Source organism: Ictidomys tridecemlineatus, chromosome 7 (genome assembly GCF_052094955.1).
Source record: "Ictidomys tridecemlineatus isolate mIctTri1 chromosome 7, mIctTri1.hap1, whole genome shotgun sequence".
Lineage (NCBI taxonomy): Eukaryota > Metazoa > Chordata > Mammalia > Rodentia > Sciuridae > Ictidomys > Ictidomys tridecemlineatus.
Window position 1 is genome coordinate 32,950,382 of NC_135483.1, and position 24,650 is coordinate 32,975,031.

Here is a 24,650-nt window from a genome sequence, read left to right on the forward strand (position 1 = left end):
TTGGCAAGGGGCGGTTCTTGAGCTGTTGTTTTCGTCCACGTCCTTTGGCTCAAGCATGCTGCTTCAGCCGGGGAGGTAGGGCGGGCACTAGGTGGAGGCGTGCAACCCGCCTCCGTCACGCCCTCCACCGGCTTGACGTGTGGCCGTGCCCCCTCACGCCCCTCCGCACTAAGGTCTCCAGGCTCGGTTCCGCTACCCGGCGGTCGGAGCTTTTTCGCCAGTCCCGGAAGTGGGCTCGTGCCCTACGGTTCCTGCTCCTGGGCGGCGACCGTCGCCACAGTGGCGGCCACTGCATCTCGTTCCACCTCCGCGGCCCTGGGCGCCGTGATTTCGTCGGGCCCCGAGCCTATGAACGGTCAGGGCCAGTCGGCGTCCGGGTCGTCGGCGTGGAGCACGGTATTCCGCCACGTCCGGTATGAGAACCTGGTAGCTGGTGTGAGTGGCGGGGTCTTGTCTAACCTCGCGCTGCACCCGCTCGACCTCGTGAAGATCCGCTTCGCCGGTAAGAGCCCGCCTAGACACCGGGGTCCTTCTCGCTGCAAGCACGAGCTGAGTGGTGGAAACTCAAAAAGGGGCCGTGACCTCTCCCTTGTTTCTTCTGTACTGCGAGGAGGAGAGCTTTGAAGAAGATGCTTTTTACGATGCCTCATCTGGAACTGGATTTGAGAAAGCAGGGCCTGGCCTCTCTTTCCCGCTCCCCGAGGAAAGGGATGGGGAATGTGGGCAAAGTGTGTGTGGGGGTGAGGAAATGGGCTTGTGACAGTTTAGGACTTGGCTGTCACATGGCGAATCATTCACTCTAGGAGGTACTTCGAAATCATAGGTCAGCCACATGTTTGGAAGCAGAACGGAAAGTACCAGGTGCTTGGGGTAGAGTTTGGGATAGAATTATCTTCAAAGTTTCTTTGATTTTTGATGTGTACAGTGTGTTACAGTGTCCTTTGAACGAAAAAATAGCCAGATCTAGATATTCTTTTGTTTAAGTGAATATGTATTAGGATAACTGGCGCAAATATCCTGGACACACATCTCTGAGTTCAAGCAAAGAATATCTGCCAGGCTGCCCTGTGCAAGGCGCAGCAGCCTGCTGAAAAAAACTTCTAAACTATTATAGTCAGGTACAATGGAGTAGTTAAAAAATAACGTGTGGTCCTGTGATTGTTATTTGGCCCCTTTGCTGTGGTTTGGGTAGTCATTGAGGGTGGGCCTAACAGGAAGATCATGCCTGGCAGGGTAGGTGCTGATTTTCAAAATGGAGTTGCTCTTGAATTATTAGCAGTTTAGAAGTTAAACTCAACACTAAATTCTGTAAAAGATAGTTTCAAAATAAACTTTGGTAACTTCATTTGGAACCTGTTTTCTTTTATTTCAGTTATTAATACAAGTTAAATCCTGCCCTGAGCATTCGATTTGCAATTTTGATTTATCTTACAGTAATACTAGGTATTTTATTTACTTTACTTCTTATGTATCTCTTAATTACAAAAGTGTTTTATAAAGTTCTTGACTTCAGGGAACTTAGTATCTAATTGTAAGACTTCAGACTTAGTAATGTTAGATAATTATAGACAACAAAAATCAAGGGCATAGTAGAATAAATCAAAATACAACATAGGAATACAGATAGGCTATAAGAAAAATCATAATTGCTGATGGCCATATGCATCTGTAAAGGTTCCATGCAAGACTGGATCTTGAGGTTCTCCATAGGAGAATTAATACTTTGGCAGAAAGAAGACGCTAAGCAATTTGATGAAGGAAAACCGGTGAAAATTATGGAGTGTTACCTTTAGAAAAGACACTACAAATGGATAATTTCATGGAGTTTCTGATGCTTATACAGATAATTACGATTATTATTAATAGCTAATCTTCATTGAGCATTTGCTAGGAGCATTTCCTAGAAGAAAGGCAATGAATTAAGAGCTTTAGAAACATTCTTTGTTGGTTGGTTTGTTTTGGTACTGGGAATTGGAGGAACTTGGGGGCACTTAACTGCTGAGCCACATCCCCAACCCTATTTTGTATTTTATTTAGAGACAGGATCTCAGATCTTCCTGCCTCAATCTGGCAAACCACTGGGATTATAGGCATGTGTGCCACCATGCCTACCTGAGCTTTAGATACATTCTTGTTCCCTATCCTGTGAGTTTATTATCCTCTTATACAGGTGGAGGATAACTGAAATTGACTTAACTTGCCCACGTCACAGAATGTAAAGGATCTGGAATTTGAACCCATGGAGTCCAACTATGGAACCCTCTGGCACTTAACTACTTTATGAATCCCAGTATACAGTGGCTTGAACGTGAATAAAAGAATTTGGGCTTGGCTGCAGGTGTGGGCCTGTATAACTTGATGTCTTTTTTCAGCAACTTTGTTTAGGAGCAGAAAAGGTGGCAATTGTGATGATCATTTGAGAAATAGTATTGTTGGTTGATGAATTTAAGACAATGCTGTGAAGCAGACTATACCTGAGAGAAGAAAATTCTTGGTATCTTGAGAAGATGGTAATCTTGATGAAGTGGGAGAGTAGTGGAAAACTAGTAGGGTTTTGGTTATTACATATAGGGTATTGAGAGGAATAATAAAGCCCACAGAGTGGCTTTGATATAATAGAAAAGAGGAAAATTTAGATGAGTAATGGAGCTACAGCATCTGGTCATCAGAATCAATGCTCTAACCCATGGTTTTTATTCTTTCGTATAACTAAAACCATTTAATAAAATTAATGTCTGAAAAAATAAAATAAAATAAAGTTAATATTTGATGATGGGACTTTAGTCCTGAATGTATGTACTACTAAACCAAACCTGGAATTTTTTTATGAGTTCTGAATGTGAATTGAAATTTCAAGATATCCAAAGTCAGAAAGATTGGAAATCATTTCATGTGAGAAAACTGAAGAAACTAGGTTAGCTTGGAATGGGGAAAATCTTTAAGATAGAGAACTTCCATGGGGGAGAGAGCTGCCTCTTGGGTTGATCCTAAGGTCAGACATAAGTTGAGTGGAAATTATAGGGAAGCAGATTTTGGCCTGACAACATTATGGTGTTATGAAATAAAACTGGTGATGACTAGAAGTGGTTCAGACAGAGGTTAGAAGATATTTTTGTGTTGGGTGTAAGGATTGGGTTAGGTGATCTTTGAGATCTGTTCTAACTTCATGAAATAATTTTTAAGGTTTCAAAAATGGCAGGAACCCCAGCAAATAAGAATGTGTAAAAATAGTAATTTCCTAAAATAACCCCATTTGTAAAGATTTGTGAGGTTTTTTAGGGGAAAGTAGGAAGAAAGGAGAATATAACTAAATCTGTAATACTAATCAAGAAACCATAGTGTACAGTAATAAGACTAGCACATGGCAAAGTTTTGTGGTATTGAAAGAACCAGTGGCATAAATAAACTAATATTTTTAGTACTTGCAGTTTTCTAGACATGTTTCCAGGTGCTTTAAATGTTTGTTTGGCTTGTAATCCCAGTGGTTTGGGAGGCTGAGGCAGGAGGATCAGGAGTTTAAAGCCAGCCTCAGCAAAAGTGAGGCATTAAGCAACTCAGTGAGACCCTGTCTGTAAATAAAATACAAAAAAAAAAAAAAAAGGCTGGGGTTATGGCTCATTGGTTAAGCACCACTGGGTTCAATCTGCGGTACCCAAAAAAAAAAGTTTGGGGTGTCTGTTAACAGTGCTAGGACTTGAATCCAGGGCTTTGCACATGCTAGGCAAGCATGTACAACTGAGCTATATCCCTAGCTCCAATGTCCATATATTAACTCATTAATACTGACTCATTTAATTGGTGTTAACTCATTTAGAGTTTATTTTGGGGTTTTCACCCCTCATATTATGAATGAGAAAGCTCAGATACAAGAGTAATCACATGACTTACTCAGGGTCACACAATAATTGTTAACAATTAGGATTCAATCCTAGGAAGTCTGATTCAATAACATGTGTTATTAGTCTGAAGCTCTGAGTGCATAGTTTGGTATAGTGGAAGGGAAAATATAAATGCTAGAAACGAAAGTAAAAAAGTAATTCCAGAAAGTTAAGCCATGTAAAAACAGTATCTAGGGCTGGATGTTAGGAAAGAGATCAGGATAGTGATCAAGAAAGTGGAACACAGGGATAGCAGTGAATTTACTTAGTTGAGAGTAGAAAGAGCGCCTATAAAAACTAACATTTAAGGATGGGCAGAGGAAAAGGAGGCCAGGAAAATTTAGTGGCAAAGAAGAGGAAAATCAGGAGGATGTGGGATGAGGCAAGCCAACACAAAGAGGTGTTTTAGAAGATAAACAATATCAGCTGCCACTAAGGAGTTCTTAAGGAAGAGAGGACTCCCAAAGTGCACTTGGAGGTCCTTAACTAGAGCCCTTGAAGTAATAGGTAAAGCCCAGACTAGATTGCTATGGAGGTGAGAAAGTTGGATTGTTGTTTTCTCATTTGTAGCAGCTTAACTGATACGGAGGCAGTGAGATCAAATACGAGGCAACTCAAGAGAGATTTAAGCCTGTTTAAATTCTGATGGTTTAAAAAAAGGAAGGGAGATATTGAAGATGGAGACAGGGAGATAATGAGTGAGGTTTCTTTTAATTTTTTTTTTTAAAGAGAAAGAGAGAGAGGATTTTTAATATTTATTTATTTTTTTTAGTTCCCTGCGGACACAACATCTTTGTTTGTATGTGGTGCTGATCATCGAACCCGGGCCGCACGCATGCCAGGCGAGCACGCCACTGCTTGAGCCACATCCCCAGCCCAATTGTTGTTTTTTTTTTTTTATTGGTGCATTGTAATTATACATAATAGTGGAATTAGTTGTTACTTACTTGTATATACACACAATTTAACAGTATAATTTAGTTAGTTTTGTTCCCCAGTGGGGTCCAAAGTGGCTTCTAGGCAGCCTCTTTCCTGAGCTATATCTCCAGCCAACATTTTGCACTCTTTGACCACAACTCTTAGTAGTAAATAAATTTTACCATTGCTATCCAATAGTATATATTCAGTGTATACTTACACTGAAACACAAGTCTAGTGGTTGTTCTTTGTCATGCTTATTACACACAGTAAAGTAGAAGCAAGGGTACATTGAACTGGGCATGCTTATTTGTGGCTAATAAACTGTAAACTCTTTGGAGGGCAATTTCAATATGTATTTATAACTTATATCATTTCCCCCTTCCCCTTTTTGTGTATTTGGGTTGAACTCAGGGGTGCTCTACCATGAGTTACAATCATAGCCCTTTTTATTTTTTATTTTGAGACTGGCCTTGAACTTGGGATCCTCCTGACTCGGCCTCCTAAATTGCTGGGATTACAGGTATCCTGGGATTATACCCACGCCTGGCCATATCAATTCCCCTTCTAATAGTTAATTTTAAAGAAATAAGAATCGTACAAGCCAGGTGCAGTGGCACACACCTGTAATCTCAGCAGCTCGGGAGGCTGAGGCAGGAGGATTGAGAGTTCAAAGCCAGCCTCAGCAAAAAGTGAGTGCTAGGCAACTCAATGAGACCCTGTCTCTAAATAAAATACAAAATAGGGCTGGGGATGTGGCTCAGTGGTCAAATGCCCCTGAGTTCAATCCTTAGTACAAAAAAAAAAAAAAGAAGAATCCATACAAACTGTTATACAAGATATTCTTTAGAGAACTTTTTGTAATAGAAAAAGAAAATTAACATGTAAAATTGGGGAATGATAGTTTAAATGATAGAATGTCTGTGAAATGGAAAACTATCACATTTTTTTAAAGTCTTATTTTTGGAATCTACTTAAAAGCAAGGGGGAATGTTTCTATATTCTCTTTGAGTAGGGAAAAAGCAGTATAAAAAACTACAGGTAGGTGTTCGGGCAACATGCCTGTAATCCCAGTGACTCAGGAAGATTATTTAATAGCCAATCTGATGCTTCCTAAAATATTACTTGGGTGCTTAGTATGTGCTCAATAAATACTTTGATAAATTTATTAACCTTAATTTTAAAGTATAGAACATCCTAGGAAATACTTTTTTCCTTCCTAATAAGGGGTTTTCTTCTGAATTTTTTCTTTATATAGCTAATTTATGAATCTATGTTTATATGTGATTCTGAACTAGAATTTTTGTGTATCCTTTAATGCAGTGAGTGATGGATTGGAACTGAGACCAAAATATAAAGGAATTTTACATTGCTTGACTACCATTTGGAAACTTGATGGACTTCGGGGACTTTATCAAGGAGTAACTCCAAATGTTTGGGGTGCAGGTTTATCCTGGGGACTCTACTTTTTCTTGTGAGTAGATCTGGGAGATTTCACAGTATTAAATAAAAAGGAATTTTTGTTTTGGTGGCTTTTATACTGGTTAATGAAGAAAGATGAGTCATTGAGTCAGTTCTGGAAATTAGAAGGATTAGAGAGCAAATGGCTTATTAGTTTCCTTTGCTTTCAGCTATTATAATCAGAAGCATTTGGTCTAGAAGAGAGTTTGTAAAGGAAAGGATGAAGAAATGAAATGGGAAACCCTTACAGAAGCCATTTTTATGAATTCAGGAGGGCAAGATGTTTAACTGATTTCTTTTATAAGCAGAATACTCACAGATTAGAAGAGAACTTTTTATCTTAGTTAAGGCCATTTGAAAAACATCTAATTTGGACAATTCAAAATGAAGTTTTAAGACACCCTCAGAATTTCTGAGGTGTTTGGGCCATATCAGGACTCTTGAGCATTTCTAACAGCCAAAATAGACTAGAAAAAGTTGAATATACCTACTTGTTATTTATTAGTAGTTTTGCAAAGTATTGCAGAGATTGGAGGAACCTGGAACTCTTGTCTAAAATGAATCATGAATTTCAGTTCTCTTTGGTATTTATTTTTTATAAAAGAAGATAACTTTTTTTCCCTCCACTTATACAAGATTAAAAAATTTTATAAATACTAAAATAGAATATTTTATAAATACTAAAAAGTATCCTGAGATCATTGCTTATTTATGCTCAGACAGATTCTTGAAATATTTGAGATGACTTACAGAAATGTATTTGATTTGCTGGGTGTGGTAGCTCATATCTATAATCCCAATGACTCTGGAGGCTGAGGAAAGAGGATGGCAAGTTTGAGACCAATCTCAGCAATTTAGCAAGACTCTGTCTAAGAAAAAAAATGGGGTAAAGCACCCTGGGTACTTTACCTCACTAAAGTATCAAAGAAAGAAAGAAACCCAGAAATGCATTTTGATTCATAATGAACTTGGAAAGACAAGAAAAGGCAGATTTGGAGTCCTTAAAAACATATAACTTAAGAGCCTGATTGAGAAAAGAAAGTAAGAGCTAAAAGGTTTTGAAGCATATCACTTTATACTCTTATATGACCTGCTCCATCTTCCCAGCATGTTCATTTTCATTTTCTTACTCCTTCACCAGTCAGATAGCATCACTATTAGAAATAACTTCTATTGCATGCCTTCTGAAGAAACCACAGAAAGAGCCTATGGCAGGCATATTCATCTTGTTGAGTGTATAAGAAGGAGGCAGCAACATGGCACTGCTGTGGAGAAGCACATGTTGCTGAGAGCTTGCCTCTGATATTTGAGACTGAATCCACGAATGAGAAAGCTTTTCTTTCTTTTAACAGAGGACATTTTTAGGAAAACATCAACACTTGTGTCTTTCCCTTTTTCTCCTTTGTGTTATATATTGTACTTAATCTCATAAGTTAATGGCAGTATCCAAACCAATCTTAAAATAAATTTTTAAAGTGAAAACAAACTAAAATTCAGCCTTTGTTTTGTTTAAAAGTTTTTCGTATTTTCACCCCAAAGACATATTCAGGTAAACTGTACGGATATATGCACACATATATGTTTGGGCTTGTTTTTATTTTATAATACTGGGGATTGAGCCTGGGTGCTCTGCCACTGACCTACATCCCTAGCCTTTTTAAGTTTTTATTTTGAGACAGGATCTCTCTAAGTTTCCCAGGCTGGCTCTGAATTTGTGATCCTCTTGCCTGAGCCTCCCAAGTATCTGGGATTACAGGTATTGTGCCACCATGCCCGGAAAGAATACTTTATGAATTTGATTTCTGTATATTGTCCAAGAGAGTTTCTAAGAACAAGCCATATGAGTTAGCTTTATGTGATGAGAATTGCTTATAATAAAAGTTTGTTTCATGTTAGAATTGTGTTGGGAAAACCTGAAAATATTGATTCAACTGAATCCTTCTCAGAGGAAAGTAAAATTTGTGTTTAGAAAAAACAGGCCTGATTTGACTCCCCTGCAATGAAATGTTTAGTGACTGTTTTCTGCCAGATAAAACCCAAATTTCTATTACTCGATTGAGGTTCAGTTTTTACTATCTTACCATCTACTTTATTATTACTGTCACTTTTCCCCATGCTCATCTCTTTCCTTATTGGAACTGTGCCCATCTCAATACACAGCTCAGTGCCACCTCCAACATAAAGCCTTCTGTGATCTCATAGTTTCTGGATCTCTTATTTTGCTGTGTCTTTTCTTATTTTATCATTTTATTATGTCTTTTACTATATTTATTTGTATGCCACTTATGATTCTTGTTAATCTATTAAGAAAGATCTATATTTGATGTTTATCTGTCAGAAAGCAAAGGAAATTCCTAAACATAGATGCTTAGCACACATATTTGTTAAGCACAAATTGGACTCTCCTTTGCCTTTTCTTCCCAGTCTCTGCATCACAGTTACATCTTTCCATACTCCCCATTTTCTTGTTCTTTTAAATTAACTGCTGAATATGTGATTAAAATATTTTACATATGTATTGCCAGCCATATATATTTGTTGGGGAGAGGTGGTGTCATCCTATAGTAAACCATTTCTGTCATGTCCATTTTTTTAAAATAAGATCTCATTTTGTGGTTGTATTTTTCATTGACTTTTACTTTGGGGATAGTGCCATTAAGTTACATATTCTTTAAAACAGATTTTACTGTTTTAAGACATCTATTTTAATTAAACTGCTCATGTTTAATTCTTTCAGTTACAATGCCATCAAATCATATAAAACAGAAGGAAGAGCTGAACGGTTAGAGGCAACAGAATACCTCATCTCAGCTGCTGAAGCTGGTAAGGCAATGTGTGAAATATAAAACATCACCTTCCAAACTTGTTTTCTATTTTTATTTTTTGTCTTTTTTCTTTGGACACCAGAATTTAAGTAAATTTATCTAAGTATATTAATTAGTTATCATATAATATTTCTTAGGATTGTCCTTATTGATCACTCTGGATTTCAAAAATTGTACTTATCACAAAGGGTGGAAAAATGAAAAAAGTTATGAATCCCTAATAGATTAAGATCATTTGGTATATGTTTTTTTAAGTATAAGTTCAACTTTGTAAGTATTCAATTTAGTAGCCTCATTTCATCAACTTATATTTGTGTACTATCTAGAGAAGAGAACAAAGTGATTTTTAAATCTTTATAAATCCTACTTTGATAACTTGCTACCTTGGTTTCTCAATGTTTACTGATTGTTTTTTAAAGCAAGGACTGTTTCACTCATTTTTAAGAACTAGCTGCTAGCAGAGTCATAACAAGACTCAACAAATATTGGTTTAATAAAGGTCTCCTTAGAAATGTAGAAGATTAGAAACTTGCCTAGTTAGTTTTTTCTCTGTAAAAGTTGTGATTTTCGGTGAAGAATGTGAGTTTTGACTTATTGCATCACACAGTTTTTGAGGGGGAGTAGCTACTTTGAATGGGTTTGGGAAAGATTGTGATAAAAGAGTTGGACATATGTGTGTACATGCACAGATTATTGAGTTGCTGGGTTCTTGGTTTCCTTTTTACCTTCAGCCCCTTTGGTTTATACTGTCTTCTGCTCCTAAAATCTGTGTCTCCTTTCCATCTATTTTCTATACCAGGACACATTGGTTAGGAGTCAAGGCATCTTTGCTATCCCGAAGTGTTTTTCATTTCTGTCTCCCTCTTAACTTACCTCTCACTCCCACATGAGGAATTTTTTTAGAACTCTCAAAAATTATGTCTACAATTTGACCCTAAAAAGACCACATCTTGCCGTTCCAGGTACAGCTTCTAGGTAACCTCCTCCTTTACATAATGGACTGTATTTTAGTTTGAATTAAGTAGAAAAACTCCTGTATGCTGAGTAATCTTCTTTAAATTTGATTTTAGGAGCCATGACCCTCTGCATTACAAACCCATTATGGGTAACAAAAACTCGCCTTATGTTACAGTATGAAGGTGTTGTTAACTCCTCACAGCGGCAATATAAAGGAATGTTTGATGCACTTGTGAAAATATATAAGTATGAAGGTGTGCGTGGATTGTATAAGGTAATGAGTCATCAATATATATTCATAACTGAAAATTGCAGTTTCTCTTGGCTCTGTTGTTTCTCTTCTGAATGACCTGGATTCAGTCCTAAAAAGAAGCCTCCCTTAGGCAAGATACAATTGAATGAAAACTCAAATGTAACTTATAATATTGAAATTGTATTTTAAGCTATTTATTCTCTATCATCATGACACTGGTGGGTTTGAGAATTGTCTAAAACTTCGTCAGGTGTCTTTTCAGTAAGTCAGACAGCCAAGCTGGGATAACATATCTGGAGAAGAGATAAGTGAGTTTGATAGCATCTTATTTTACTGTAAATTGTGCAAACTTCAAACCTTACTTGAATTTTTTAAATAACAAAAACCTAACTCCCTTGCCTATTGTTATAATTTCAAAATATCTTACTAGTGGCATTAACATCTGTTTTCTGATTTTATAACTCCTTTTCCCCCATTTTATGCTTCTCTATCATCCACTCCCACCTGTGTCTTATTTCTATAAATTTTTCCCCCACACTTTTGGGGATTGAATACAGGGCTTCATACATGATAGGCTGGTGCTCTGCCACTAAGCTACCTACTCCTACATACCTAGCTCTTTTTTAAAAATTATAGTTTTAGACAGGGTCTCACTGTATATCAGGCTGTTCTTTAACTTGTGATTTTCCTGCCTCAAGCTCCTGATTATCTCAAGCTATAGGCATATGCCACCACACCTAGTTCCCAGAGTACTTATTTTTCAGTCATCCACAGTTTAAAATCAAAATTAGATTTATTCAATTTTAGGTTTTTTTTTTTTTTAAGAATCATGTACTAGTTTTTAAAATCAATAACATGAGGTGGTTGTTATAGACTACTGACTTATAAGCAAAAGTTTTGGAAATAAATCAATTCTGTGTTTCCTCCATCACTTTTTTGCCTTATTCTTTTAGAATATCTGTACTTACTTAATTGAATTATCATTACCTTTTCTTTTTCATTTTTCCAGAATCTAACTGCCTGTTCATATCTGGTTCTTGATGGTGTGCATTGTCTTTGTGTTTATACATGTACTATTTAAAGAAGAACTAACATGAAAATCCATATTGGAGGCAGGTGGGGAGGGGCAGACAGTATTGGGGATTGAACCCAGGGGGTTTTACCACTGAGCTACATCCCAAGCCCCCCCCCCCACCCGTTTATTTTTCAGACAGAATCTTGCTAAGTTACTTAGGGCCACACTGAGTTCCTGAGACTAGCCTCAAATTTGCAATCCTCCTATCCCAACCTCCCAATTTACTGGAATTACAGGCCTATGCCACTAGGCTGGGCAAAAATCCAAATCTTAAATTAATAAATAAAGTAAAAGAATAGTATTTTAACCTTATATAAAATTTTGCTTAAAGTACTACACTTAAGAGGAGAGAGAATATATTTGACTTAAATGTATCTTTCTTTGAAAGTTGTTTAGTTTTTGCTCTTTTTTAATTGTTCCCTTTTAGGGATTTATTCCTGGGCTGTTTGGAACATCACATGGTGCCCTTCAGTTTATGGCATATGAATTGCTAAAGTTGAAATATAACCAGCATATCAATAGGTTACCGGAAGCCCAACTGGTAAGATTATTCTTGTAAAAATGATTTCATTTACTTGTATAGGCATTTAAGAGATGGAAATTTTGTCATTCGTACTTTGGTAGTATTGCTGTGATAATGAATACTGACTCAACTAATTTAATTTGTATTTAAATATTCAGTTATATGTTAAGTTAATGATACACATATGTTTAAAGTGAAACCACATAATTACATAGAGTTTGCATTAAAGAGGAAAAACAGTATTTTTCATCTAAAGGTTTATTTAAATATTTTTGTCCTTTATAGTTTTTATTTCTATATTTTTAAAGAAGTCCTGTCTGTAAATGTTTTGTGTTGGCATTTTAGAGCACAGTAGAATATATATCTGTGGCTGCACTATCCAAAATATTTGCTGTAGCAGCAACATACCCATATCAAGTTGTGAGAGCCCGTCTTCAGGATCAACACATGTTTTATAGTGGTGTAACAGATGTAATTGCAAAGACATGGAGGTGAGTGTGCAGAATATCAGAATTGTTGTGATGAAGTGCCTTACTTATTTTATTCTGTACATGTTGTATAACAAAGGCCAAATTGCTGTGGTAAAAAATATGGCTAATGGTTGCTGCTTTCCCATTAACTACTACTGTTGTATAGGCATGGACTTAATTCTCTGAGACTTGATTTCTTCATTTGTAAACTTAGACTAAATAGTCTGACAAGATGGATATAAAAATAAAATGTGATCTGGGGGTGGTGACACAGCTACTTGGGAGACTGAGATAGGAGGATTGTGAATTAAGAGGTTGGCCTGAGCAACACAGCAAGACCCTCAACTCAAGGAAAAAAAAAAATGAGATACATGAAAAAATAATAAAATTGAGGTGTTGTAAATATTTGGCATTGAATGTGTAAAACTTAGTTTAATACATTTTAGAAGGCCCCAGTATGGAAGAGATGTTTGCTTTTCATTATGAGAATAAACTGTTATCTACCTTTAATTCTAAAAAGCCAGAGCAGAATATTTATAATGGTAAATTGAGTTCAATTCAAGAAATACTAAATGAGAACCTAAATGATAAGTTCCTGGGCCTTATTCCATATTGGAGGCATCAAGGAAGTAAATTTTTATATGTGTTATATTTACTGTTGTGGGCATTTATATAAGCTATGGGATTTTTAATGCTTACAGTAGATCAGTTAAAACTGTGCATATCCGTACAAGTAAAAGCATTTCAAAGATGGTTAATTTAAAGCACTTTCCAATTCAGTTTTGAGGTGTTCCCAACCCCTTTCTTAGTCAGTTTATGAAAAGAATGTAGGCCCCTACAAATGGCTACAAACTATTTTTACTTAAATCAGAACAAGATTTGACTATTTACTCCCTGTCCTATCTCAGTTAAAATTTGTATTTTATGGCTTGCTGTTTAGGAAATTAAGCATATATCTATTTTTCCCTCTAAAGGAAAGAAGGCATCGGTGGATTTTACAAAGGAATTGCCCCCAATTTGATTAGAGTGACTCCAGCCTGCTGTATTACCTTTGTGGTATATGAAAATGTCTCACATTTTTTACTTGGCCTTAGAGACAAGAAAGTAAGCTAAAAAAGAAAGAAAGAAAGGTAATTTCAGTATGTTTGCCCAAGACAGCAACAAGCTCCTTTGTGTTTGAGACATAAAACTCAGAAGAATGCCACACAGCAAAATGGCTCATAAACATAATTTGTCTTTAATCTTTAGAAGAGCTGCTAAGTCTTCACAATTATTTCTGCTTCTTCATGTATATGGGACTTGGCTACTTCTACCTGTCATGGCTGACATCAACATGTTAAAACTGACACCAACTGTAGAGTTTCAGACATTTCTCTGTTTGATTATTCAAGTAGAAACTAATTTGCAACATTTGCTAAATGGATTAGAGGAGTATGCTGCTTTTTCTGATCTTGTTTGCCTGGATTGACTTTAAATTGACCTTGTGCAAAAGCAAGAAAACAGCTTCTTAAAAGAATGTTGTTTGTTTCAAGAGTAAATTAAACTTTAACAATTTACTGAATAAGGTGTTAAGAATTTACTGAATAAGGTGTTAGCCAAATCCAGATCTTTTTAAGTGGGGATATTTTAGAGAGAAAAGTCCATTGTAAACATGCTTTAGTTTTAATTCATTTGGAACACACCAACTGTAGAAATTTGAGGAATTATGTAATTTTCTGAGAAATAGCTAACATTTTTTGTCATTACATTGCTCATTATTTCCCCCATGTCTCTAATATAATTTAAAAGGTAATCCTGGACTTAGTTCTTGGTGTGGGACATAAATACTTAATGTAGTTTAAAGTTGTAAAATCTAAACTTCTAGCGTCTGCTATGACAGCCATTATTTAGCATGTGTGGCTATGAATCACTTGTGAGAAATGCTCAGTAGATTCCCTTTACCAATGCTGGAGTATTTGGGATGTGTTTGTTAATAAACAAAAAAAAAAAAGGAGAAGTTTTAAATTTCTACTTTAATTTCCATATCTATGGATCCAGTTCCCAAATAAATGATCAATCTACATTGGTCACTCTAATTCATATTGAAGTATACATTACATTAATGACTATTATTGATCTTTACTTGTTGAGGTCATTCTAACTCTCTTTGGGGTATAAAAGCCTACCCCAAAAAGATGCCAGAATAATACTGACACTTTATTTATCATAAACATGATTGTGTGCTATTGCACTACCATCTACTTGTTGTAAATAAAATATTATGGTTTTCAAAGCCATATTTTAATGGTTCTTTGAAAATAGGTCTATTTTTTATATTTTGGAAATGGCATTGTTTTTAAAATAAAGATGAAATGATGAGTACCTAATTGTATTTAATCCATATTGTAACATGCATAGGAATGCTTTCTTTATAAATTAAGCATGACATTTTTTTTCATATTTTGGATTATATTGTATTCATATGAAATCCTAATATTAATACCTATATGGAAAGATAAGCTGTAGTTGATATTTGGAGTTTTAGAGGTACCGTCATTTGAATCCTGCCGAGTATCCCCAAATTAATAGATCATAATTCTTGTCCTCCAAGAGCATATAAGCTTACATAATAAAATTTGCATCAAATAACTACAGTTCTGGATTAAGAACATTCAAGGAAATTTCTACAGAGAGTTTCTATAAGAGGTCTGAGAAAGGAGATCTTACTTCACTCATTCAACAACAAATAGTTATCAACTACCTGTTACTGAGTGCCAGTTACCAGGCTTCAGGGATGTAGTGGTAAGTCAGCTAGAAAACATTCCTGCCTTCAGGATTTTCATTTTAGTATAAGTGTCAAAAAACAAATCTGTGTATAATTTCAGGTGTTGAAAGCAAATAAAATGAAAACAGAATTGAGGATAGTATTGGCTTCTTAGGATGGTTTGTGTCAGGCAGGGTCTTTTTGAGAAAGTAATATTTGAGACATTTTTAAAGAAGTGGAGAAACAAACTACAAGAAAATAGAGACAACCTATTCTAGGCAGTCAGAATAGAAATTACGAAGGCCCTCAGGCAAGACTTAACTTGACTAGAGGATAAATGAGAGAGGGGAGGTTGGAGAAGTACCATTACAGCATTGCAGGAAAGAGTGCAGGCTGGTAAATCAGACTAGCTTCAAGTTTCAACCTCCTAATTTTCTGTTTGACCTAAGGCAGATCATTTCACCTGCCTTTTGGTTTCTCATCTGTGAAATTAAGTCTCAGATCAGTTCCTCTAGCAGTGCCAGAGATGGGGATTCTTGGGCAAATGACTGAAGGAGTACTCTTAGGAAAATTCTATAACAGAATAAAGAAAATGGATAAGGAAGGGAAAGAAGAGTAAGGGCAGTCCTCCAAATAAGGGTGGAAAGCTGTTGGCAGCCAACACCTGTAGCAACTAGTGTACAAATGCACCAGCCCTGTAAAAGGGATCTAGATGAGTCATCAGCAGCATCTGATACATAGCCATAGGATTATTGACAGGATTAATTGAATTAATCCAAAAAAAGTATTTAAAACAGTTCTTGGACAAATAAACTTTAACAGAAACCAGATCTTGTAGGCCATGGTAAGAAGTTTAGATTGTCTGAGAAATCATTCTGGTGACTGTGGAGAAACAATTAGGAGACAGGCAAGAAGAGGGATACTGGTTAGGAAGGTTACAAGTGTCTAGTCGAGAGTTGGTGGTACCATTTGATTCAGTTATCCCACTCCTCAATCTATACCCAAAGGACTTAAAATCACCATACTATAGTGATACAGCCACACCAATGTTTATAGCACCTGAATTCACAATAGTTAAACTGTGGAAGCACCCTAGATGCCCATTAATAGATGAATGGATAAAGAATATGTAATAAATATATATTATATGTATATATATATATACACACACAATGGAATATTACTCAGCATTAAAAGAGAATAAAATTATGGCATTTGCAGGTAAATTGATGGAGTTGGAGAATATTATGCTAAGTGAAGTAAGTCAATCCCAAAAAAACTAAAAGCCGAATATTTTCTCTGATTAGTGGATGCTGATCTGTGGTGGGTGGGGGAGACATGGGAAGAATGGAGAAACTTTGGATTGGGCGAAGGGGTGGGGGGTGGGGAGGAGTTATGGGGATAGAAAAGATGGTGGAATGAGATGGACATCATTACCCTAGGTATGATTGCACAAATGGTGTGTTTCTATACTGTGTACAACCAGAGAATTGAAATGTTGCCCTCCATTTGTGTATGATGAATTGAAATGCATTCTTCTGTCATGTACAACTAAGTAGAACAAATTAAAAAAAAAAAAAAAAAAGATCAACCTTAGACATGGTTGATCAAGTCAGAGGTGGTGATTTACAGTTTGAGGGAACTAGAACAGGGTTCATGAAAGGGAAAATATTTAAGCTGGGCCTTGATGGAAGATTATAAAGGAAATCTAAAGAAAATTTTAGCAAGCAGAAAGTGGAGGTGGCCTGTCTTGAGCAGTAAGTTGTCAGTATAATAAATGAAAAAGTGAGCTGCAGGGGCTGGGGATGTGGCTCAAGCGGTAGCGCGCTCGCCTGGCATGCGTGCGGCCCGGGTTCGATCCTCAGCACCACATACCAACAAAGATGTTGTGTCTGCCGAGAACTAAAAAATAAATATTAAAAATTCTCTCTCTCTCTCTCCTCTCTCACTCTCTCTTTAAAAAAAAAAAAAAAAAGTGAGCTGCAAGACTTGGGCCAGTGGACTCGGGATATAGCTCAGTTAGTAGAGTGCTTGCCTTGCATGCATAAGGCCCTGGGATTCAATCTCTAGCGCAACACACACACACACACACACACACACACACACACACACACACACGCACGCCAGTGGACTCGGGATATAGCTCAGTTAGTAGAGTGCTTGCCTTGCATGCATAAGGCCCTGGGATTCAATCTCTAGCGCAACACACACACACACACACACGCACGCACGCACGCACGCACGCACGCAGCCAGTGGCTAACTCTGAACCTTACTAAACCTGTTGGGGTTTTATTCCATAAAAGAGAAGTACGAGTAATTAGTACAGAGACATGGCTAGGGGTGATAGGAAGACCAATCAGATAGGAGAAACAAACAGTATGTTATCAACCATGTAAATATTTTGGTAGTTTGAATATTGATGCTATTGGTAACTTTAAGCAGATTCGATTTATAGAAATTGAGGACAGGTTGCAAATAGCTAAGGTAGTAAGTGAACTGTTAAGATGTATTTCACCGTGGGCTCTTCTTGGATTTCAACTGATAAAGGAAAAGTAAACTTTTTTTTTTAATTTTTTGGGGGTTGTAGATGGACACAATACCTTTATCTTATTTATTTATGGTGCTGAGGATCGAAACCAGTGCCTCTCACGTGCCAGGCAAGTTGCTACCACTGAGCTACAACCCTAGCCTCGGAAAAGTAAACTTTATCATGAAAAAGTATTCTGAGTATAGGAAGAGATGGAGGTGGGAGAGGCTGGCAAAGGAAAAACCAGAACATCACTGTAGAGTACTAAAAGACAAGCCAAAAAATGAACAACTTGAAGCTGTGCATCAGAAACTATGATCAGATACCCAAAGCAATGGGTATCATGCTTTGTAAAGATGGCCATTCCATTTCAATACATGTTTTTGTGGTCCGACAACAATTACAGTGTCATGTTTTTTAGACAGCACACTAAAATAGGGATATCAGCTAAAGTGTGTTTGATTTCAGAAGTCATTAGGATTTCTTTTGAATAATACAATAATAATTCTATTATTACCAATTTTGTAGCGAATTCTCTGTAGTGATTATTAAAATAAATATAGGGACTGGGGTTGTGGTTCAGTGGTAGAGCTCTTGCCTAGCATATGTGAATCACTGGTTTTGATTCTCGGCACCATATATAAATAAAGGTCTAGTGACAACTAAAAAATATTTTTTAAAGTAAATAAATACTGTGAAATGATTTTTCTTAATCATATGTGTTAGGTAGCATACAGAAAATATGTGGTTTGGGGTTAAAGTTTTGAACTTCTTTCTAAAAGAGTAAATAGGAAATATCTGTAATGAATTCCTGCTATTGACTGCCCTGTGTCCATTTCTCTTTCTTGGAGAAGTAGCCTGAATTTCTTTCAAAACCTACCTCTTCCCTCCATTCTCAGCTTTATGATTTAGAAGGAACTGGCCTCACCTCCCCAGAGGTGAGCCCTAATTGGCAAGGCCAATCTGAAGGTACCATCTCTGCTAATGATAATGGCCAGTTTGGAAGTGGCAGTTATTTAATTCAATCAAAGTAACACTTAAATATCTTTTTCCTGAGTATGTTGACAGATGTTTCTTTTTGCTGTTTCTTGAATGAGGATGCATATAACTCTCCAACCTCCTGGAAACCAATTTAGGATCATGAAACATCAATGAAGCAACTGTAAGAGATTGACAGAAACCTTGTTCTAAGTCACATATATGGGATTCTGAATCAACTCGCCATCTATCCTTCAACATATATCCCTGAAAATAAATTTTCTTCATTTAAAAGTTGGTGTCAGTTGGGTTTTTCTATTACTGGTTGTAGTTGAATGCTTCATAGGTATAGATCCTAAACTCTTACTTTCCAATCAGCTGCCATATAATGGGCTCTTGTTTCTATAGAAATTGATGCCACTTTATGAATAGTAAGTACTTCGGGACCTTTATAAGATTACCTAGTGTCTTTGAAAGCACTGAAGTGGGTGGAGAAAAAAACTGACATACCCACTGTATTATTTTATCCCTTATTCTTTTTTTTGGGGGGGGGGCAGCTACTGGGATTGAACTCAGGGGCACTCGCCACTGAGCCACATCCCCAGCCCTATTTTGTATTTTATTTAGAGACAGGGTCTCACTGAGATGCTTAACACCTAACCATTGCTGAGGCTGGCTCTGAACTCTCAGTCCTCCTGCCTTAGCCTCCCAAGCCCCTGGGATTATAGGTATGTGCCACCCTGTCTGTCAATCCCTCATTCTTAAGAGTGTGCTTTGCATTGGTTGCACTTTGGTATTCATTATTGACAAGGGACACAAATATCCTCACAGAGATCCATCCACTACATCTTGTCAGAAATTTCCTGTTACCATTTTCTTTTGTTCTTCTAGTTCCCTAACCATCCAGCTAAAGCAACAGTAAATGTCCATGAATTAGTATAGATCTATACTTTGATCATTTTTCACTCCAGTGCGTGAAGTACCCAGTCAGTTTTCCTTAACTCCTTCAGGGTCACCTGTTACTGGGACTATAGTGCTACAGCTTTGGGCTTAGTATCTGCTTTGGTCTTGTGTCATAGTAACATGCAGAACTTTCTGTTAATCAGTCAACTGTTGAACACACCAGGAGGCCATAGGCATGAAGTATGGGAAAGTTGGTATTAAAGGTACCTTTCCCAAGCTGTCTCATATGCCATTTCCTTCCTATGATTGCTACTACACATCTGCATTCTCAACCTTTCAAATGGGTCAGAAAACACCCAGGTAATATGGGAAACTCAGGCCATATGGTCACCTGATGTTTACCAATGCTCAGTAGCATGCAAGATGCTGCTGGTTGTTGTTTTTTGTTTTTTTGTGTTTTTTTGGGGGGGTGGTATAAAATAGTTATCTTTAGAGAAGAGGCCATAATTTTCTTACAAAATCCTAGAGGTTGTGTCTTTGGTTTTTCCTGAAGATATCAGTTACCACCTCTATTAACTATAAAAACTCCTAGGTCATTGACTCCATTGGATCATAGGTACCAAGTGGTAGTCCCATTTCTATAGAAGACTGGATTTGTTTTAGAGCCTTCTCTTGCTGTGATTCTCATTCAAAACTGGCAGCCATGGGGATGATTCTAGTTGCGTTGAAGTAGCACTTCGGTGTTATAATGTTGCCTCTAAAATCCAATAAAGTCTGCATGTGGTGTAGCTTTTTTTGTGGTAGGTGACAAAAGGTTCAGCAACCTGTATCACCATGAAGACTATGTATCAACATACTTCAGATTAATAATCCCCCAGAAATGACAAAGAGGTGACAATCTCCTGGATTTTTATGGGATTTATTTCCCACCTGTTCATTCTCATATGTCTGTGAACTATGTTCTTTGCCTACTTTCTTTTGGGATTTAGTCTTTAGTTAATGATTTTTAAGGAGCTACTTACAAATGAGGTGATACAAGGTTCAAACATTGTGAACAGTTACCTGTATTCACCTTTTATTTGTATTTCAACTTTGCTTATGATGTTTTTCACTTTACAAAATTTATTTTTTATGTAATTGATGTAGTTGGTTGACCATTAAACTTCCCTATTCTGAAGTTTTCTTTGTCCTGCACTTGCCTCTATCTTCAGTTTCTTTCTTTGCAATGTGATCTCATGGCTTTAATTATCACTTCTATGCTAAAAACTTCCACATATCTATCTCCATTCCTGAACTTTCCTCTGAGCACCGGACTCATTTCCAACTGACATTGGGCATCTGTGATAGTTTCCTGTTAGTAATGCAGACTCAGCAACTTCAAAGCCATTTGGCCACTAAATTGGACCTATTTCTTTTTCTTCCAGTGTCCAAGATTGAAATATCCAAAGTTGCCGCAGTCCAGCTGCAGCAAAATAACGGGGGGGGGGGGGGGGGGGGGGACACACGAACAACTTGTGTACATTGATACAGCAGGAGTAGGAGCCCTTTATTGTAGGACAGGAGGGATATTTATACATTCCACACAGCTTATCTTAATTAACATAAACTTGATACAGCAGTCAACCAATAAGGAATCTCCACACCTAATGGCTCGCTGGCGTTACTTCACAAACCATTCCCTCTGGCAAAATGCCAGGTGCCATCCAGACTTGTTTACAGAACTTAACAAAAATTATACTTGGTTCTCCTGTGATCCATTTTCCTATATCCAGTTTCCTTTTGAGTCTCTTTTGGACATCTCTCAAATAGGTTCACTCTTTTATTCCTAGGGTCATCAATTTCTTAAAGCCATACCATTCCAGTAGCTTCTCCCACCCCTGACCACCCCATGTATAATGTATGTGCCAAAAGCTTGCCATTTTCTTCAATTTATACAATTCAGTTGCATTTAGTGCTTCATAATGTTATGCAATCATCACCACCATATAGTTCCAGAACATTTTCAACATCTCTAAAGGAAAGTCTGTATTTAGTGAACAGTTGTTCCCCATTCTTCCTTCCACAGCCCCCAGCAAACACCAGTCTGCTATAACATGGCGTTTTGAGTCTGGCTTCCTCTGTTTAGTATGTTTTTAGATTCATTCACATATCAGTACTTCATTCCTTTTTATGGCTAAATAATATCTATTGTATTCATACCCTATATTTTTATTCATTTTTTTCAGTTAATGGGCATTTTGGTTGTTTGAACCTTTTGACTATTGTGAATAATATGGCTATGAATATTCATGGTCAAGTTTTTGTTTATAAACCTATTTTCAGTTCTTTTGGATATATATCTAGGGATAGAAATGCTGGGTCATATGGTAATTCTACATTTAACATTGAGGAACCACCAAACTGTTTCTCATTAGTCTGTATCTTTTTATATTCCCATCAGCAATGTTATTAAGAGTTCTAGTTTCTCACACTCTTACCAACATTTTCCATTTTTTAAAATTATAGCCTTACTAATGGGTATAAAGTGGTTAAATCATTATGATTTTAACTTACATTTCTGTAATGGCTAATGATGTTGAGTTTTTTCATGTGTTTGTATCTTCTTTGGAGTAATGCCTACTCATTTCTTTCTTTTGCCCACTTTTTGATTGTGGGTTTGACTTTTTGTTGTCTCAACAGCCTCATCATCTAGCCTGCCTTCAGTCTTTGGACCTCTAATTTTCTTTTTTTTTTCACCGAGCTATCAAAATTTGTTTTGATTTTTGTTTATTTGGTACTGAGGATTGAACTCAAGGGTGTTTTACAGCTGAGCTATATCCCTGTGCTTTTTTATTTTTATTTTTTTATTTTGTGACAGAGGTTTGCTAAAATGCTGAAGCTGGTCTCAAATTGCGATCCTCCTGCCTTACCCTGCCAAGTTGCTGAAATTACATGTGTGTACCGCTCTGCATGGCTATGTTCTTCTGTCAATAGCACTCTGCTGCTCTACAGACAAATCAGGTATTGACTTCCACAGCATTTTCTCAACCTCCTATCCAGAATTTCTCTCTCTCTTTTCCTACATACATGCTTTGAGCTCAACCTGTTGTTCTCTAAACATGACTTCCTACCCTAGAATCTTAACTAATATTCTTTCTCTCACCCAAAATGTTTTTAATCCCTGTTCTTTGTCACATTTGGGGGGGGGGTTAATATCTACTATCTTCAATATTATTTTATCTAGACCCTCCTACTTCCTCTTTTCAGATTATTTTGAAGTTGATTTCAGGCATCATATCAATTTTTCTTCAGCAAACTTTTTTTAATAGATGGATACAATGCATTTATTTTGTTTTAGTTTTACATGTGTGTTGGGGATCGAACTCAGGGTCTCACACATGCTAGGCAAGTGCTCTACCACTGAGCTACAACCCCAGCCCCAGCAAATATTATTTTAAAATAACCATTATTGGACCTCAGTAACAATTATTTAATACCATTAAATATCTAGAAGTGTTCAAATGTCAGTTATCTCAAGGAAATTTTGTTCTTGATTTGTGTTTATGGTTTGCTTGAATTTGTCCAAATAATGCAAACATTTTAATTGGTTGTTATAATCTTAAGTCTCTTTTAATACATGTTTTTTTTTTCTTGCAATTTATTTGTTGAAAAAGCCAACTTGTCTTTCAAGTCTGAATTTTTCTCATCGTATCTTTGGTGTCAATGAACATGTTCTTTTATCTCCTGTATTTCCTACAAACTAATGATTAGATCTGGAGACAAAGGCAGATCCAGGTTTGATTTCTTGGAAAAACTACTTCCTGGATGGTGACATGTAATTTTATTAGGTTATAATTCTGTTTATTAGAAGGCGCTAAACTGTTTTGGGAATGTTATCAGTCATTGATGAATGTTGTTAGATTCCTTCATTCATAGGGTTGAAAAAAAAGTAATGTTATTACTTTTATTAGTTATAGCAATGTAGGATATTGCTATAAGATACATAATACTGTGTGTATGTGTATATGTATTTCTATAATGAGAAGTTCCCCTTCATCAACTATTTGGTTACAGAGTTATATTTCATAAAAACTTGGCAGAACAAAGTTTGGTTCTATTTACCAATTTTCAAAGTAACAAGCTAGTTTGCTAGTATCCTGTAAGTTGACCAATAAAATTTATTTTAATATATTATGAATACATGCACTGAAACATGCTTGATATGTTTCAAACCACTGTAGTTATTATTTTTATTTATGCTCAAATCACATCATCCTTGCCAATGGGAAACAGTTCCAGCTGGCTCTTTAAGAGCCTTTTGACTTGTCTTTCATAGTTGCCTTATTTTCAAGTATGGCAAAGTGTTCCAGGCTCAGATACATTTCCTGTCCCCAAATCACCCATTTTTAAAAGATCCTTTTAGTAGCAAATTATTGGGATCACAATCTGAGTGTCACTGGACTGATCATTGTTCCAAGGCCTTTCAGTACAAGGCTAAAAGATTATGTCCTTACTGTTTTCTGGCTTTACTTAAAGTATTTTATTAGTTCATACTAATAATTCCAATTCAAGCCTATAATTTGCTTAAGTTCATCAGTCTTACATCTACCCAGCCTTCATGAATTCTTTCTGATCTTTCTTCCTTTGACCTACACTATCCCTTTCAACACTTTTATTTTGGTGTATGTCTAATCCTTTCTACCAAAGGGTAAGCAACTGGAAGCCAGAGTCCATGTCTTTTTACTCTGTTGAATAAAAATGAAATTCCTACAGTTCTCTTATAATTTCCTAACACTTAGACATCCTTTTCTCTTTATATCTTTTATCTTCAAGATATGGCACCATACTGAAATTCATAAGTTGTTAAATGAATAAATACAAAATTAGATTTGTACTCTTCAGAAATAAAATATTGGAAACTTCAATTTTAGTGGAAATTAATTTAAGAAAATTTGTTTCAAATAAGTTTTATTTAACAGATATAAAACAATTTTAAACATTTACAGCTTGTACAAAAATTGGTAATTTGGATTTTTTTTAAAAAGGCTATGCTAACAGAATAGGAAAAACTAAAGACTACAATGACATTCCAACTATAGGTTCAGAGAATGTGAATAGGAGGAAAGGATTCTAATCAACTAAAAAAATCCTGAAACCA

General features: G+C 36.4%; 1 protein-coding gene across 2 annotated transcripts; it reads left to right on the top strand.

The window, feature by feature from the left end:
• The first annotated feature begins 5 nt into the window (after positions 1–5).
• On the top strand, positions 6–24,417 carry Slc25a32 (solute carrier family 25 member 32). 2 transcript variants are annotated; one of them, XM_078016831.1, is made up of 7 exons: positions 6–502; positions 6,120–6,270; positions 8,995–9,080; positions 10,153–10,313; positions 11,795–11,908; positions 12,236–12,381; positions 22,371–24,417. In XM_078016831.1, the coding sequence occupies exons 1-7, from the start codon at positions 349–351 to the stop codon at positions 22,387–22,389; spliced, it is 831 nt and encodes a 276-aa protein (XP_077872957.1). In that variant the 5' UTR covers positions 6–348; the 3' UTR covers positions 22,390–24,417. The 2 variants fall into 2 exon arrangements, with proteins under 2 accessions (XP_077872957.1, XP_077872958.1); XM_078016832.1 differs by lacking the exon at positions 22,371–24,417 and adding an exon at positions 13,335–18,904.
• The last annotated feature ends 233 nt before the right edge of the window (positions 24,418–24,650 follow it).